Below are 18,397 nucleotides of genomic sequence, written 5' to 3'. Positions count from 1 at the left end.
TGCTGGAGCTGCTGTTGCTGGAGCTGCTGCTGCTGCTGGTGTTGCTGCTGTTGCTGGAGCTGCTGTTGCCGCTGGAGCTGCTGCTGCTGCTGAGGGAAACGACGCCGTGTTTCCAGCCAGCCGCTGCTGCTCCTGCAGCGCTGCCTCCACCCAGCCTAACCACCAATCCCCACCCAAACCAGCAACAACAGCCTCCTTGTAGCAGTGGGTCTCCGCCTGCAGCGCACACAGAAACCTTGAGTGGGCAGAGACTGAGGCCTGCTTGTGCTGCAGAACAAGCGCGCCTTATCTTTATATTTAATTTGGAGTGAATAAACTCGGCCTGCGGTGAGTTTAGTGGAAAGATGCGTCTCTCCGTTTCCCTGGAAACTGGAACAGCAGCTTCTCTGAAACCGCTGATTCTATACAGAATCTGAGTCTTTATGCCGACTAACAAAAATATGGGATTTTCCACAAGCTTTTCATTTCTATCAGCAACTTCATGGTAGAAAGTGTGAAGAAAGTGAGACACAAAATGATTTATGGCATTTAAAGCAGTTATTTATTTAAATTTAGATGATTATGTCTCACAGCGACTGAAGAAATCCTCTAAAAAAATCTTACATCAGATCTGTTGTCAGTTTATCGCTAAACAAGCTGGCTGAATCCAAAATATTACTAGAAAATTAAGTGGAAGGATGACATGGGATCAAAAGTAAAGTCAATTCAGCACCAATTGGTTATATATACAAAGAATGAAACAATTATTAATGATTAATCACTTATTAAAATAATTGTCAACTAATTTAGTCATTGATTAATTGTTAACCGGAGCAAACAGACTCATAAAAGAGCATTTGCTGAAAAGCCCAACATATTCAGAGCTGTAATTATCAATATTTTTTAACCAGAACTCCTCAGGTTACATAGTTTTAGCTTCACCTGCATCAAATTCAGGAAATTTCTTTTTAAGCAATAACATGCTTTTTTTTCTTATTTAAAAATAATTTTTTTTTTTACTTTGCATCTTTTAATGTATTTCTGATGCATAAAAAGGTTTAAGTGGTTGAAATGAAGAAAAGTGCAGAAAGTGCCTCTGTCTCTTTAAAAACTCCTCTTTCTGAAGCTCCTCCTCCAGGAAGTCATCCCAAAATGGATCCTTTATTAACCCTTTAACATCGTTTTCACCACAGAGAAGTGGCTCCTATAATGAGCTCAGAAGATGTTTGCTAATTGTTGCTGACTAGTCTGAAGGAGCTGAGTGGGGGAGGAGCTTTTGCCTCGAAGGCGGAGCTACGTCCATCTAGGCGCTTTGCACATCTTAATGGTTGCCATGGAGATGAAAGGATTCATTAAATGTGCATGAAAGAATCAAGGAAACACTCCAGGTTTGTTTCTGATGCAGGAATAAAAAGATAAAATGATGGAAAGCTAAAAAAGTGGATTTAAATGATGCTGCCCCTTTATGAGTGTCTGGATAAATTAATATTTGTGTCTTTGTGTTTTGCGGACGCGGCGTACCTGCAGCTGTGGTCGCCGGGGTGTCCCTGCAGCGACCCGGCGGCGCGCGCCAGGCCCATGCGGGCGAAGGCGTGGTGGTGGCTGAGCGCGGCGTCGGACAGGCCGGAGACGCCGTCCGTCTGCTGGTGGAAGACGTTCTCCCAGTAGGCCTGCAGGCCCGGCGTGTCGGACGGATACGCGCCGAACAGGAAGGCGTCCAGCTGGCTGATGATCTCCTGGCTGACGCTGGCCTCGAACTTCCGGGCGAAGAACGTCGGCCTGGAGGCCTGCTGCGGATCAATAACCAATAATTCACCATCTATTTTTTATCCTTATTTTATGTCAGCGTGTGCACATGTGTGGTCGAGAGCATGACTTCCAACCCCGACATTAGAGTAAAAACCTCAGCGGCTGCCTAGGTCCAAAAATACCTGCAGCGGCCTCCAGAACCAGAACTCCTTATAGAACCCGTCCGCAGATGCTGACCTCAGATCTGCCAACGCAAACGCTGCGGAACCGCCTCAAAGCGGCGCTGCTAATTTGTGAATACGCGTCTATTCTGGGCTCCTCTGCAGGATCGGTTTCATCCCAGAGAGAACCACTCTGCCTCACCGGGTCGGAGCAGAACTTCTTTCTGATTTGGTCTTTTTATAGATTTTTTCTTGTCTCTTTTTGTTGAATCATTGAATATTTGGACAATTATTTCCTCTGTGGAGCTGGAAGGATTTTCCTCTCTTACTTTTTTTACCCTCAAACAGTTGTTTTGATATGTAACCATGACAACAAACGACTTGTACAATATTTTTATGTGTAACTGCTTGTAATTGTTGTATAAACTTTGCTGCCTATAAACAAACATTTATTCTGTGCTTGAAGCGACTGAGTTTGGCATGACGGGCGCCTCCAGGTGAGGCGGACTCACCTGGAGGCGCGGCAGGTCAGAGGGCTTGAAGTCGTTGGGAGAGCAGCCGCACCAGTCCACTATGTGCTTGTACTGGCACTTGCATCCCAGTTTGCGGTTCCAGTTGGTGAGCCTCAGGTTGTTGTCCACCATCGTCTCACAGTGGACGCTGTTCTCCAGGACGGTGTGGAAAAACGACTGAAGACGGAAGAAAAAACGGTTTTACAAACAAAAAGAAGAGGGAGTTCCTTCCTTCACCAGATGAGGGCGCCAGTCAGCACAGTCAGCGGATTAACATCAGGAGAAGAAAACTGTTCACCTGGTAAAGAGGGAGAAGCAAAACAAACCAGACAAGAAACTGTTTTTTATTTTCTTTAAGATTTTAAATGTTAATTTGCACTTTGTAAAACACATAATACATGATTAATGCTTAGTTTTAATTAAAACTTATTTTTAATTAGTAAACTAAACACAATTTTAGGATTACCAATAGAAAAACTGTATTTTTTCTCTACACTCTTTATTTTTAAAATAATCTACATATCCTTTGAAACATTTTCTTTTTAATAAAAACTGAATGGCTGCTGTGAGCAAAAAGCAGTGTGTTGTGTCGGTACCTCGGCCGGCAGCAGCGTGTAGCCGTAGAACCGCTTCATGTTTCTGACCAGATCGTCCTGCGAGGTCACGACGTAATCCACAAACGGCCGGCTGAGCAGGAACCAATCAGAGCCTCCGTCCACCGACACGCCCTCCGGGATCTTACGGTCTCCCAGGCGCCACATGTGGGTGTCGCACTCGTAGAAAACCCGGTCCAGGCCCTGCTTCCGGATGAAACTGGGACAAAGCAGCGCCGGTTCTTAACTCCCGAACGTTAATCAGAGGCTGGATTCATGTTTAACTCAGTGGTCTCTGAACCTTTTGTCTCATGTTGGAAATGAAAGACTTAAAACATTTCTACCTGCTCAACAATAAACTATTTTAAACAAATACAGTTTATTTTACTGCAAATGGATGTCAATTATTGTAAATCCAAAGCTGAAAAAAGGTTTTGCACGTTTGCCTTATTAATCACTTGCAAAAAAAAAAAAAATCTAACAAAAAAAAAAAAACGACTTTAAAGACAAAAATATTTTTGTGCCTAAAAATGATTGTAAAACATTTAAAGGTTGTTTGCTCAAATTAAATGTAAATAATGTCCATTTGCAGGCCAGACTTGTGTTTTGAAAATGTATTTAGGGCCACATAAAATCACTCCAGGGCCGCAAATGGCCCCTGAACCGCACTTTGGACACCCCTGGTTTAATGAACGTAAAACAACTGAAGATGGCTGCTGCGTTCCTACCGAGCGTTGTCTCTGCCGTGAGACTTGATGAAGTTCATGTTGCGATGTTTGGAGAGAAACGCCACCAGCTGGTCGTTCGTCCTGAGGAGAAAATTTACAAATTTACAAATTAGTAAAAAAATTTTAAAAGCATCAGAGATTTCACAGCTGCAGGTTTTTATGAAGAAAGGATTTCCAGGCCTCTGCTCCACCAGAACCAGAACCAGAACAGAGTTACTGCGAACTGAGCCTTTTCCTCATGTCGTTTCATATGGAGGGCAGAGTCTGACATAATTTAGCAATAAACATTTAAATAAATAAAAGGCTTGATAAAGTGATTCATGCGGCAAACATTTCATCTGAAACATAAAAATAAGAATTTTCACAAATTATTTGATTTTCCAGTGTTGCATAAATTAAAGTTTAGTTTTAACGGCATTAATTTAATATAATCACTAATCAATTTTCACTTCTATCTAATCTTATTGCTTTATCAGTTTTCTTTTTCATTTCATTAATCTTGTCTAATTTTTTAATACTGTGTATTAATTTAATTACATTTTTAAAAAATCACTTGGTGTCACATTTTATTGCACTATTTATTTTTCCATATTCTGTTTCTATTATTTGTCATTTATATTTATTTATCGTCACCTCCATGTCTTGATGGATTTTACTGGAGTTTGGAATGTTTTGCGCTTTGGAGATTTTTTTTTGTACCCATCCCCTGACTGATACTTTTCAGCAACCTTTTCTCTGATTGGCTGGAGTGTCCTTCAGTCTTCATGCTGTGATGGAACCACTGATGAACCAGTGAATGGACCAGAACTAGAACCAGCTGCCCAGCCAGCACCAGCACCATCTGTCTGGACCTCTGTTGAATTAGGTCGATATTTACATAATCACTTGTTTTATGTTACATATTTTTATTTAATCATCATTATTTTGTAAAAATAAGCTTTAAATGTGAAATTAAAGGGTTTATAAATAATTTTTTGTTCAAAAAAGCCAAATTTTGTTGATTTATTGATTTGAAAAAGTAATAAAACTAATTGTTGCTTTGTTTGAGCATCAGTGGCTTCGTCCTGGGATCAGCCGCTGCTCTGTGTGTCCTCATGGAACAGGAAGTCGGATGCAGCTTCCTGTGGACGAAGCACTTCCTGCTCTGAAACCAAAACAATCTTCCATTAAAGGGAAGTGTGAGTTTCCTTGATTGGTCGCAGCTGAGCTGATTTATTTCATCGCCTGCAGAGCGAAACGCAAAGAGGAAACGGAAAACTTTGACAGATACTTCAGAGGCCGGAGGCGACGGCGCCGCCTGCTGGACCGTCCTGGTTACGTCCCACTGCAGGGATGTGGCTCTGCTCTGTTCCGTCTCCACGGAGCAGGAATTCCCTGATTATTTCTCTGATTTAAGGTCGGGGAAATGAAAATTAGAGGAAAAAATATTGACATTTTATTTCCTGTCATTTTGTCTGGATGTTGAATCTGCATGTTTCTTCCAGCTTGATTCCCTTTTTAAAACCCGCAGCATGGAGCTGAAACGATCAATCGGATTAATCACAATTAATCACGATTAACTGATTATTGATCAACTGATTTAGAAAAGATTGTTATGATTATTAACATTCAGACTCAGAAAAAAGCTAGTTTGCTAAAAAAGCAACAGAGCAGAAATTAAGCCAAAACTGTACCAACATTTAAATACGTTTTGGATTTATAAATGTAAATTTGTCTTATGTTTGGTACTTTTAACCCATTTTTCTTTATTTTTAAACCTTTATTTTTAAATAAATCTGCAGAACGTGCTAATTTTTTTTATCTGTTTAGTCGCCAGAATAGTCGATTATTAAAATAACGATGAGCTGCTGCAGCAGGCTAACAAAGTGAAACATTTGGTCCGTCTCGCTGACCTTCGCCTGTGACCTCAGGCATCGACTGATGGTGGCGCCGAAGCTGCGGCCCAGTTATGGATTTTAGCTGGAGGCGCGTTCAGACTCTGCTGACGCCCATCCTGTGTGTGACCTGCTGGCTTTACGTCCTTATGAGGACAAACAAAAAAAAACCCAAACACAAACGAGGCGCAGGAAACGTTTCCGACTTCAGGAAAAGAGTCGCCTCCAAAATAAAAGAGTTAAATTCAGAAACAGCAGCTGCTTCCAGTGAGCAGCAACTAATAATCATGTTTAGTCTAATTTATTTATACTTTCATCTTTTTATGCAAAAGATCAATAAAATATCCAGATGCAAAAATATTAGTGACATTCAGTCATTTTCAATAAATTACAATACATGTTCTTTGACAGTAACTATTCATATTTCTGTGTTTAAAGTATTTTTTATCCGTCTGATATAATATTATTATCTTAAATGCAGGTTTTTATTAGCTGTAGGCAGAAAATAATCATAATTAACAGAAACAGTCTGTGTGGAATAATCTATCAAATTATCTTCACTTTGTGAATTGAATTTCAATAATATTCTAATTTACTGAGCAGGTCTGCACTGCAAAAACACAAAATCTCACCAGGTATTTTTGGTCTATTTTCTAACACAGACGTCTTGATGAGCTGGAAATAAAACAAAACTAACTTACAAATAACTTTTCTGCAAGACATACAAGATTGTTTTACATCAATAATTCTTAAATATTGATAAAAAATATACGGGCAGATTTTTTTCACTTAGATCAAGACATTTTTCCAACTTTTAAAGTGTAAAATCTGCCGCTGAAGCTAGTAGTTATTATCAATATTAAGTTACTATTGAAGTAAAACAGGCTTCTGTGACTTGCAGAAAAGTTATTTGTAAGTTTTGTCTTGTTTTAAGTGTTCTAAGATATTTGCACCAGAAAACAGTGAGATTTTGTGTTTTTACAGTGCAATTATAGTGGCGAAAATGGAAATCTTTCTAATCCTGTAATTATTCTTTTTAATTTTTTTGTAGATTTCTAGGATTTCTGAAGGGCTTCTTTCCATTTCCAGTGTTTTTCTATACTGATAAAATCCAAATAAAATGTTTGAAGGGGTTCAGAAAACCTTGAGGACAGAAACTAGATCCGCTCAAACCACAGAAGAAGAACCGATAAATGTTGGGTCGAGAATCAAAGCAGAATATGTTCTGAACGAGAACATGTGACCTCTGACCTGATGGGGTAGTCGGCGGCGCTCAGGTTGATGAAGAAGTCCCAGGACCAGTCGGCCATTTTGAGGAGGTCGTCCATGCTGCGCAGGTACATGGTCAGGAGACTGGCTCCGCCCCAAATGGTCGCCATCCTCCAGGGCGTCACTCTGACGTTGGGGAACCGGCCCGCCAGAGACAGAACCTCTTGGTGGAGGTAATCGGACCTCTGAGACGAACAGAAACCGCCAAGACGGAGTTAAACTGGTTGGCGTTAGTTTTATACTTTATTAATAATTTATGCAGATTTAATTTAATGAACTTAGATGTGCTTCGTAATAAAAAGCTTGGAGATATTTATTTTAAAAAGCATGAAAACACTTGGGGAGCGTTCTCTGTTTTTATATCATCTTTGTATTTTTGATTTATGGATCTTTTTCAGCCTGACTCCCCCCGGTTCTGCCGGACTCAGCCGGTCCTGCCGGACTCCCCTGGTTCTGCTGGACTCCCCCTGGTTCTGCCGGACTCCCCGTGGTTCTGCCTGACTCCCCATGGTTCTGCTGGACTCCCCCGGTTCTGCCGGACTCACCTGGTCCACGTGGATGTAGTAGAAGTGCGATGTGTGGTAGATGGCCTTGAAGAGCCGGTGGAACTGGCGCACGGCGCGGCCGTGGACCACCAGGACGAAGGCGACGCGGACCGGCGGCGAGCCGGTGGCGCCGCCGTCCCACTGGACGTTTATGTTAGCCTTACCTGGACAAGGAGGAGACGGGGTCAAAGGTCAGTCTGCATTACAGCTATACACTATAATTACACTGAAAAAACACAAAATCCAGCTAGTTTCTAATATCTTAGTGCACTTTAAATATGACAAAATTACAGATAAATAAGTTTGTAAGTCAATAATTCTTGAATATTAGATAAAGTGCCAGTTTCATTGGGAAAAGACATTTTTCCCATAAGTGAAATAATCTGTGGGTGAAACTAATAGTTTTTATCCATATTAAGGAATTTTTGACTTAAAACGAGATTCTTTATCTTGTAGAAAAGTTATTTGTGAGTTTTGTCTCATTTCCTGTGTTTTCAGATATCTGCACTGGAAACTATACAAAAAATAATCAGAGATGCAAATGTCACATGACTTTTTGAAAAGAGACAAATATCCACTTTAGTTTATAATTTTTGTAATTTTTAAAGAATTAATGTTTTATTTCTTTGTTTTAGGCTTAAAGATAAACATAAAACATGATGGATATTGAAAAGGCACAACCTGTAAAAACATTACTGGTATGTTTTGTCTTTCTTTGTTTGTATTTGGTGCAAATGTTGCAGGAGAAAAATGTAAAAATGTTTAAAAACCTGCATTAGTTATTACATCTGTACTTAAAATGTTAAACAGTTATCAAGAGACTTTGTGAAAGGTCCAGTAAATTGATCTTTATAAACTTTAGATCTGTTTTTCTCAGGCTGTATTTGGTTTTTAAAATAAGAAAATAAAAAAAAAATCATGATCTTAAAAATGAAAAAGAACAAATTAATGATTTTAAATTCAGATATAATAATAAATGGAAGTTTTAAACAAGTTTTTGGACATTTTTTCCAGTATTTACACTGAATTTCCAGGAAGAAGTGATATGATTTTAGATCCGATTAGGTTGGAATAGATGTGCCACTTTATCTTGTTTTTATGTTTATCTATTTAAAATTGGCATTTTTTTCTATTTTAAATTAGTTTAAATTAGTTTCTGAGAGAAAAATTGGGTAAAAGGTTGTAAACTGTTTTACTTTGGGGTCAAACCAAATAAAACCTGTGGAAACCGGGTTTAATACGTTCCTGAAGCTCTAAACCAGAACAAACGCTCCGTTTCCGTGTTTTAACGGCTGATGTCGCTCAGTGAAACGGGCCGGGTCGAGGTTTGCAGAACAATCGAGCGACCTCCTGGCTGCGGGCCACGCTGGCTCCAGCTGCCATCAGCTGAGCCGAACGCCCTCGACGTGGCCCGAAAGCCTAAAACCGTCTAAGGAATCAGAACCAGCGCCAGTCCTTGGACCTAATGACTACTGTGTCATCAAAGGAAGCTGTAATCATATAAATGAAGCGTGGGGCGGCCCTTACACCGAGCCATTAGTCAGCCTGTGCAGAGTAAGACTACAAACGGGTTGTTTAATTAGGGTGTAATTACCCAGCATCCTCTCTGCGTCTCTTCGTACTACAGATCCTCAAAATAGAGCTGCCAACCACAGAGATGGCTCTCTCTCTGCTGCTTCTGCTAAAAATGTTCCTCAAACGGTACATTTAGAGAAGAAGGGGGCGCAGCTGGTTTAAAACCCAGAGACCTGCTGCCAGGCGCTGCAGCCATCAGTCGGATTAATCAGATTAATCGTCAGATAATTTGGTAATCTATGTGCTGTTTTTTAGTCTAAAAAGCCATTTCCTGAAAGAACAACAAACTCAGAGCAGATATGGAGCCAAAACTGTACAAAATAAAAACACATTTGTCTGTAAATGTTTCCCCAAAACTTCTAAAGTTGCAGTTTTAACTTCGCCGGGAAATAAAATGTTTATTTTCTTAATTTAAAATTAACTTAAGTTTCTGTTCATATGCATCTTGTATTTCTAATATTACATAAAATGCCAAAGTCCTTGATTGAAAAATGTGACAATTTGTCAGAAGAATCATCAGATTAATTGATTACTAAAATAACAGATGCAGTGCCGGCCCAAGGCATATGCGTGTTAGGCGTCTGTTTAAGGCCCCCACACCACCAGGGGGCCACCAAGAGCAAAAACAAAAGATTTCAAATTTGGACTTTTTTGAGTTTTTTTTTAGAAAATGTTCAACTTTGCAATCTCTGAATCTGGTCTTCAATTTGTTTGTCTTGAATTTCTGAGTTGGAAAATCAAAAATCTGCTAGAAAAAAAGTTTGGGAGTAAAAATTTCTAGAACAAACTTGGAATTTTCTGATACTGAAAAATCAAAAATGTTTGAGTCTTAAAACAGAACGCTTTGACAGTAAAGTTTTGCCTTTTGAAACTCTGAACCGTGGTTCTGACCTTGGATCGGACAGTAGCGCGGGACTTTCTCCGGCATCAGCTCCCGCTCTTTGTGCTTGCAGTAGACCTCGACAATGCGCTGCCGGCACTCGCGGCTCTTGGCTCTGGACAGGGCGGAAATGGCCTCCTTTCCGCTGATCTCGCACTGCGGCCGCTCCCTGTTGGGCTCCGGACCCGGCGGCAGCGCGGGCGACCCGGGCCGCTTCGTCTGGAAGAAGGGGGCGTCCTGGTTGGAGCCCTGGGCCGGCGCCGGGACGGTCAGGATGTGGGTCTGGTTGGGCGCTTTAGGGAGGACCGGAGCATGCTTTAGGACTTCATTTCCCAGCATGCCTTGGTTCTTTTCCAGCTTTCGCTTGCCGTTTGCAGCGGAGAGACGCTGACGCTGCGACCGAGCTCCCAGGTTGCTGTTGCTGTCGATGTTGTCAAAGTCTTTTTGGACCGAGTTCTCGTTGTTGTTGCTGTCGGGCCGGAGCTTTGGACGGTGGGGACGGTGGACATCCTGCAGGCGGGAGGACAAAACATCAGGAAGACAAAAACCATCTGCTAATCCACAGCGACACATTACAGAGATACAGAAAATATAACTTCATTTAGAACAAAAACACTCAGAAATTTTATAGGAAAAACAGGAAAGTTTCTGAGATGAAAAGTAGAAAATCTGCTTGCAAAAATCTCAGAAATTTTGATTTTAAACTCAGCAATTTTCTAGACAAAACGTTGAAATTTCAGAGTTTGAAACATTAAAAATTTCAGAAAATTTTTAAGGAAAAAAAACTTTCAAAAGTAAAAACATTTAAAATGTTGGAAATTTTCAGAGTTTCAAAAATAGAAAATATTTGACATATTAGAGAAGCAAATTGTTGAGATGTTTTTCTTGTTCAGTATCAGTGAAACATCAGCAGTAAAGTTTAACTTTGGCTTTAAATTGTTTCTGGTCCCCATGAATATGAATGAAAATGTGTGAAGAGCCGCAGAGCATTCAAAGTGTTTGTGTTCCAGCAGCTCAGCATCGTGACCTCGATGGGTTTCTAATCCCACAAATCGCCCCATTTCTGTCTTTCCCAGAGATAAACGATGCGTTTGAGTGTGTGGGAGAAAGCAGCGGTATCAGCTCCGACCACCTGCTCCACAGACAACCTCTCATTATCTCATCTCTAATATCAGCTTAGAGGAATGCGTGAGTGCAGAGAAGCGGTGAATGTTCCCGGCTCTCCATGCAGCACTGTGATTAAAACAGGAAGAGATAAAAACCTCAGGACGAATTAAACTCTGAGGATTTATTCTCCTCCTCCTGAGCTTTCACAACCTGAAACTACAGCAGCTAACATGCTGGTCATGTTTTAATTACTCACGATGACCAAAAACTACAGACTTCCTACCAGTGGCGACCCAAAAAGGGGGCCACAAGGGGGCCATGGCCCTCTGGAAAAATCCTGCCCACCTCAAGTAATCATGCCCAGTTCATACAAACGTACACAGAATACTTTGAAATCTGAATAGTTAAAAAGAAATATAACTTAAAATTTGAAAAAGAAATGGGGGTTGGTCTTCTTTTGGACTCACAAAAGTGGAACCTTTGTATTCACGTGTTTCTGGTACACCCATGAACGTGATGCACAGCACCAGCTGGCGTTGGCTGGCGGTTGACTCTTACTTCTAAAACGATGTGATTGATCACCGGAAAATACCACTGAAAACCAGAAAATGACTAAATAAGTGATATTTTAATTAACAAACCTTTTTTGCTGCTAAATTATTGAAGACATGCATGAAGGAGCTCAAAATTTAATATTTAAAGTTTTTAATCTGTTCAAGTTCTTCATCTGATTGGAGCAAAGAGTTTCAGGAAGTTCAGATAATTCACGGAGCGTCTATAGAAATGTGAACTGTGGATGCTAACATTAGCACTAGCTGCTACATGATTAGCATTTAGATGCTATTTTAGGCTTGAAAAGCTAATTTAGCATAACTTGAACATGACAGTCGTCTCTTCCAGCGTCCAATCAGATTGTTTCTAAGGCAGAAATGAATTAAACCCCATCAGACGTCGCTTGTGCATCAGATTTGTGAGGGTACCGGAAACACGTGAATACAAAGGTTCCGCTCAGAAAAAAACAAAAAATAAAACAACAAAAACTGTTAATTACATTAAAATGTTTTACACATTACAATCAAGTCATAATTGCAAACAAAAAGATGTTTTTAATTGCAAACTAAGAGCTCTTGACAGAAAAGGTATTTCTCCTTCCTTCACAGAAAGACAAGCTCTGCGTTTTTTCCCAGCATGCCGTGCAGTCCTTGGAGACGGTCTGCAGCCAAAATACCAGCGTTTACCTACAAACACATCCGTCTTTCTTCCAACCAGAGTCGGTGTCGTCCTGCTGGGAGACGCCGGCCTCGCCTCCCAGCAGGATCCCACTGAACCACCTCAGACCCCCTGCTGGTCGACACAAAGGGCAAAAAATCACAAAACGCAGGAGAAACGAGTCCTGGAGGCAGAAAGGGCAACAAGACGAGAGACGGAGGCTTCAGGGGGAAAGAGTCAAGATGGTGGATCAGGAAATAAATGTTATTTATAAAACAATTCAAGTTAAATAGAAATACCTGAAATATTTTTATTTATACTAATGGTCTAAGAGGAGTCTGGGAACTTCTACTGATGCATTTCATTGTTTCTCTGGGTGTAAAAATGATGTGACACAGAAACATTTCTGAGTTTAGAACATATTTCTATTAATCTTTGAACAAAAAAGATAAAAAATATTCAGAGTGAACTGATAAGTCGAGCAGGTTGATGCTCAGCTCTGACTTAGTTTTGATTTTGATGGTTTTCAGACAGGAACAACGTTCTAGACAGAACAAAAGAACATTTCAACTAAAAGAACTAAAAACTTTTTACATTAATCTCAGAAACTCTGGAAAAAATGAAAATAAAAAACCCCAAAACAATTACTTAATCTGGAGATATCACAGTGATCCTTTCTTCCTGGGAACTGAGTTAACGCAATGCATTCTGGGATTCAGAGTTTTTACGAATCTCTTTTCTGTTCAGTCCTTTAATCTGGTTGAGGCCAGAAAAACTGATGGACTGCAGGTGAAACGGAAGATGTGTGTGATGTTTTGGCAGGTCGTTGATCCGTCTGATAGAACGTCAGACGGCAGCGAGGCGTCGCCTGCAGCTGCAGTTATGAAGTTTATAAAACATAATGAGCTCTTTCATCGGGCGTACACTGCCGCTCTGTAAGGCAGCGATTCATTAGAAAAGCTCCGGGGACGACGTGTTTGCACTCCGGGACCCTGAAGGTACTGAAAACAGAGCGGTTCAGACTCCGACCTGCAGCTGGAGAACCAGAACCAAACTGGTTCAAATGAGACTTCAGACCCTCGGGGGGTTTATGTCAAACTCACAGAGCTGCCCTCCTTTTCTAAAGGAATAAATCCACATTTTTACCAACATTTACGGAGAATATTTATCTGGTTGTTAGATTTTGGAGCTGGAACCTGAAGAAATCAGAAACTGACGGCTCAGCAATGATGTTTATTTAGATTTATGTCTGAGTTCAGAAACACATGAAGGCTTGGAAATGACAAACATCTTTAAAAAGAAAACATTAAGTCAAAAAAACTTGAAGAATTTAACTCACATCAGGATTTTAATGTTAAAAAGTGTTAATTTGTCACATGTAATCAAATTAAGTTGGTCAAACTTACTTTATTTACGGTCGTTTAACATTTCAGTTTAATAAGTTTTCTTGGATAAACTTAATTTGTGGCCAGTTGATGTAATTTATGTAAGTTGGATCAACTGTTTCTTTTTTCAGTGGAGTTTCTAACATTAAATGTTAAAGCTGCGGTTTGATGCCGACGGCAGATTTATTTTCAAAAGGTCGTAATGTGACGGTGAAACCTGCAGGGATTACAGCAGCGATGTTCAGGAATAATGTGAACAAAACATTAAGCAGCTTTTTAGCTTTAATATCCGTGTTTGAAGCTGATTCACCAAAAATAGAAAAACAGATTTCCATAAATAAACACTCATTGTTTTACCTCCATTTCAGTTGATATTCAGTAAACTTTCCTTAAATCTCTGGTTTTCTCCTGCAGAATAAAAAACACTAAAAATGTTTTTCTTTTCAAACCTCTGGTTATTTTATTTTCAATTATGACAAAAATGATTACAGGCGAATTAAAATCTTCTGAGTAATTAAAGGAAACGTTACTCAAAATCAGACTTTGCTGAATTTAAACTGCTTTTTATTTAATTTATTAAACTTGGGGACGTTTTTTAAAAAGTGACTCAAATTTATTCTTATTGCTGAGAAGAAACTAAACAATTTGCAAAATGAATCGTTTTCTTTTAATCTGCAAACTCTTCCCTATAAGACTGACTGCTTTATTTATGAAATATTGCATCTTAGTAACATAATTATAATTTTTGTTGATTTTATTGTATTTGATTATTTCATCCTTTGTTTTGAAGTTTGGATGATTTTTCGCTGCACTAACATCCTGACATCATCCAAACGGACGAAAACATCACATGAAAGTTCAAATATGATGCAACAAATATCGCTCCAATGCAATATCGATATATTGTTTTGGTCTAGTCAAATCACAGAGTCTACAAGCACAACAGGAAGCCGTTAAACAACAAAACCAAGAATCTTGGAAGACAAATTTAAACCAACAAAACACAAAACATCGGATATTAATGAAAACATAAAATCTCAAAACTTCCTGTTTCATGTAACTTTATTTTATCTGGACTTTCAGAATCAGTTCACCGGGTTTCTAAACCCAATCAGTGTTTGAAAGTTATTAATCACTAAAAGTGACTTAAAAAAATATTCAAACGACTTTCAACGAGCAAACAAGTATTTAAGGATTAACGATCTCAGCTTCACTAGGAAGCAGAAATCCCATCAGTCAAACCGGATCGGAAGTAATCCTTTAATCTGATCGGACCCGGCCGTCAGGTTCTGACTTTACCAACAAACCGGTTTCACTTCAAAGCAACTTTAGGACGAAACCAACCGGCCTGCAAACTCAAACTGTGGTAATGGCCTAGTCAAAGTCCAGATGTGAAGCTGGATGTGTCATAAAACTGATGACTGAAGGTTAATCTCAAAACTAATGTTTTAACTGTTTATTCATCCTATCATGCAAACAAAACTCGACCTAAAGAAACATTTTCTTTCAGGTTTTCTAGGAGTTTATTCCAGAGGAGCAGAGAAACTAAACGCTGCCTCACTTTGCTGTATATGGAGTAAAAAAAGTGTCTAAAAACCTGAAGCGTTTTCACCACAGCTGATCAGAAAAGCACCCAGACTCAGTGATTTACAGACCGACAGCAGAAATAGTTTATAACAATAAGTCATATTCTAAACACAAACCTGAAAACCTCCACAGTGTAAAACATAAATAAACTACAGTGGCTCATTTTGTGGTTCTATAAAACAATTTTCTACCACAAAGAGTCTCTGGAGCTGGAAGGCGCGACCATCTGTGGACGATCACATTGTTGCTCTTTACGTCTGCAGACGGTTAACAGACTTTTCTTAAAATGAAATATTTTTCAACAGGAATACGTCAAATGTATGTGGAGCCACTTAGGCTGCGTTCACACTGCAGCCTGAAGTGACCCAATTCCGATTTTCTTTACGTAATGTGACCTGTATCCGATCTCTTCATGGCAGTGTGAACAGCTCAGGTCGGATTCTTTTCAGAATGTGACCCATATCCGATACGTATCCGATTCAAATGCGACCATAACGTTCAGGTCGCATTCATCCGAACTGAACGTCACTGATTCTCAACAAATCTCATTATTCTGTGTCCTGATGCGCAGGAAGAAAAACAACAACCATGACGGATTATATGAGGATTAAGTTGTTAATTTGCTGCTCCGACTGGACAACAACTTCAAATATATAAGCTAAGCTCCACCGTTAGCCTCCATGTTTAGGAACACTGAGCTCTTCTTCTTCTTTTTATGGCGGTTGGCAGAACACTGAGAACGCTGACGCTATGGCGCCCTCTACTGCGCATGTGGGACACTTTCAGGTTGTTTCCCCGTTTACACTGCAGAACCCATACAGGTCGCATTTACTGGCAGTGTGAACGGCCCTGGCAAAAGAATCGGAATTGGGTCCCTTCAGGGTGCAGTGAGAACGCACCCAAAGAGACACAGAAAAGGAACCGGATCAGGTGTTGTTTGTGAGCATAAAGTGTATAAAATATGAACAACGTTCACACAGTCTGAATGATTCAGGTTTAACCAAATTCTCGTTAATATTCAGTTTAACGTGACTAATGCAAAGTGACTCTATCTGTTAGCAATGATTTGCATAAATAATATGCAGGAGAAAATGATTTTACCATTTGGGAATAAAAACATTTTGAAATAAAAGCTGTAAGTGAGTTGCACCAGCTGCTATCTGATCGTTTTTTTAAACCGAGATGAGGTTCAGAAATGCTCCATAAAGCATTTCAGCTCCTTTAGATCTAAATTTGTCTCACATCACGTCTCCTCTGATAAAACTAGAGCAGGATCAGAGGAAGAGCTGCTGGTTCGAGTCTGGACCCGTTTCTGCTGGGGGATTCCAGCTCCTCTTCAGCCGTAAACACACCAACGCACCCTGAACGCCTCACGAATAATCCCATCACTTCGGGTTTCACTTTAATGTACAGAATATTCATTTACTGTTGGAGAAAATCGACTAATAGAAGCTCTGAAAACAGAAAAGTTTGTGTTCAAACTCATTTTAGATGACAAAGTTAGAATTAAAGGCTCACAGATGGACAAATTTTTTATTTTTAAAAATCAATTTTCATATCCAGTGTTTATCCAACCCATATAAATAATAATATTAAAACCCTAAAAACTTCTGTTTTTATCTTTTATCACATTTAAACGCCGAACATTCAAAACAGTCAAGAAGCAAAAAATAAATTATCAAATTAAGAGCAGCAGTTCAGGAAAATCTGAATTAACTTAGAACTTATTTCCAATATATAGAAAATGAATATAGATGTTTAAATAAATGAATTATCTGAATATGTTTCTGATATTTGCTTATTCTTTGCTTATTTAGTTTGATGTCTCAGTGTCTGAAGCCACGTTTCCAAAAGCATCAAATCATCTGATAAATATAACCGATCTGATCAGAGAGTCAGTGATTCCAATTATAATCAATCAAAAACATCAAACAGCAAAAGGCTTTCTGAAAGTTTTAAAAATTATAATAAATTCAGTCACGTTCAGGTTAATCCTCTAAAATCCAAGCAAACTCAGAATAAAAACTGTAAAAAGTTCAACCTGCTGTTGTGATAAAAACAAAATCTGAAGCTGTCAAACATGGTGGTGGCAGCATGATGCTGTGGAGAGAGGAAGATTTCCTCAGTTTTCCACTGAATCATCCAGTTCAACCTGAGCTGCTGTTTCCTCCAGTAAAACCTGCAGCGTTTTAACAATCCGGGCTCGAAGTGGGAAGATCACAGCCTCACTGCGTAATGAAAGGACAGGAAAGTGGATCCCTGCGATAAAAAACCCTCCGTGTTTTTCCTCTTACAGTGGATTCATGTTCTGAAAACATAACACCTGGAAAACACAATCTGAATCCGCGCTGCAGCACAAAGAGAGCAAAACCTCTGAAATGTTCCGGCTTACAAAACAATCCGATGTTTAAAACAAAGACTGAATATTTAACACAGAACCAGAGAGGCGGCTGGCGCCGCTGCCTCCAGGAATAACATGCAGTCTGGCCTCAGACAGAACAGCAGCAGCATTAAACACGCGTGGAAATCATGAGTGAAACCCACCGGCTGCAGCTTGAGTCGAGCGGCCGCCTTCCCGTGCAGCGCGGCGGCTTCCCGCGGCGGCTCGTCCCTCCGCTCCGGCCCCCTCCACCGGCGCTCCGTGGCGGCTTTGTTGAGCAACCCGCTCCGCTCGTCCCGCTTCTCCCGGCTCCTGGTGCCCGCGTCCCCGCCGGCAGAGTCCAGGCTGCTGAAGTTCCACACCACCAGGGTCTGGATGAGCAGCAGCGCCGCGGCGGCGAGCAGCAGCGCGGAGCGGGAGCGGCGCGCCAGCCGCCGGGCGCACGGGGTGCCGACCATCTCCCTCCGGTTCACCGAGAGCCCCGTCCGCTAAACGCAGACAGCGGGGTGTGAATGCTCCCCTCCGCGGCCTGAGAGGGGCTGCAGGCGGGCAGACAGGAGGAGGAGGAGGAGGACGAGGAGGAGGAGGAGGAGGAGGAGGATTTGGCACATGATCGGGATGAGGAGAGGACTGGAGGCAGAGAGGAGGCCCCCCTGTGGTCATCCAGGGGTCAGCAGCGCTGATTCTTGAACTGAATGACGTCCTGGGGCAGAAATGTTCCTGATTACCTCCACTTGCCCCTCACTTGCCCCCCTCCCCCAGGTGAAAAAAAGTATACTTTAGTATACTAAATTTTAACATACTTTAGTATACATATACTTTTATCGAAGTACTTAAACTGTACTATTTTGGAACAACTAATTT

General features: G+C 40.5%; 1 protein-coding gene across 1 annotated transcript in view; it reads right to left on the bottom strand.

Annotated features, from left to right (window-relative positions):
- LOC103469073 (xylosyltransferase 1-like) overlaps window positions 1–18,103 on the bottom strand; it is a 26,910-nt gene extending 8,807 nt beyond the window's left edge. Inside the window, exons 1-8 of the mRNA XM_008416563.2 lie at window positions 17,698–18,103; window positions 9,877–10,375; window positions 7,411–7,574; window positions 6,848–7,050; window positions 3,723–3,803; window positions 2,998–3,214; window positions 2,402–2,578; window positions 1,501–1,769 (exon numbers count right to left, since the gene is read on the bottom strand). Of these exons, the coding sequence (XP_008414785.1) occupies window positions 1,501–1,769; window positions 2,402–2,578; window positions 2,998–3,214; window positions 3,723–3,803; window positions 6,848–7,050; window positions 7,411–7,574; window positions 9,877–10,375; window positions 17,698–17,991 (1,904 nt within the window). The 5' untranslated portion in view covers window positions 17,992–18,103. The remainder of the gene's footprint in view (window positions 1–1,500; window positions 1,770–2,401; window positions 2,579–2,997; window positions 3,215–3,722; window positions 3,804–6,847; window positions 7,051–7,410; window positions 7,575–9,876; window positions 10,376–17,697) is intronic.
- Between the last annotated feature and the right edge of the window lie 294 nt (window positions 18,104–18,397).

The sequence above is a fragment of the Poecilia reticulata genome, linkage group LG8 (assembly GCF_000633615.1).
Source record: "Poecilia reticulata strain Guanapo linkage group LG8, Guppy_female_1.0+MT, whole genome shotgun sequence".
NCBI lineage: Eukaryota > Metazoa > Chordata > Actinopteri > Cyprinodontiformes > Poeciliidae > Poecilia > Poecilia reticulata.
The sequence above is the reverse complement of the archived record's forward strand: the minus strand, read 5'-3'. Positions and strand labels throughout refer to the sequence as shown.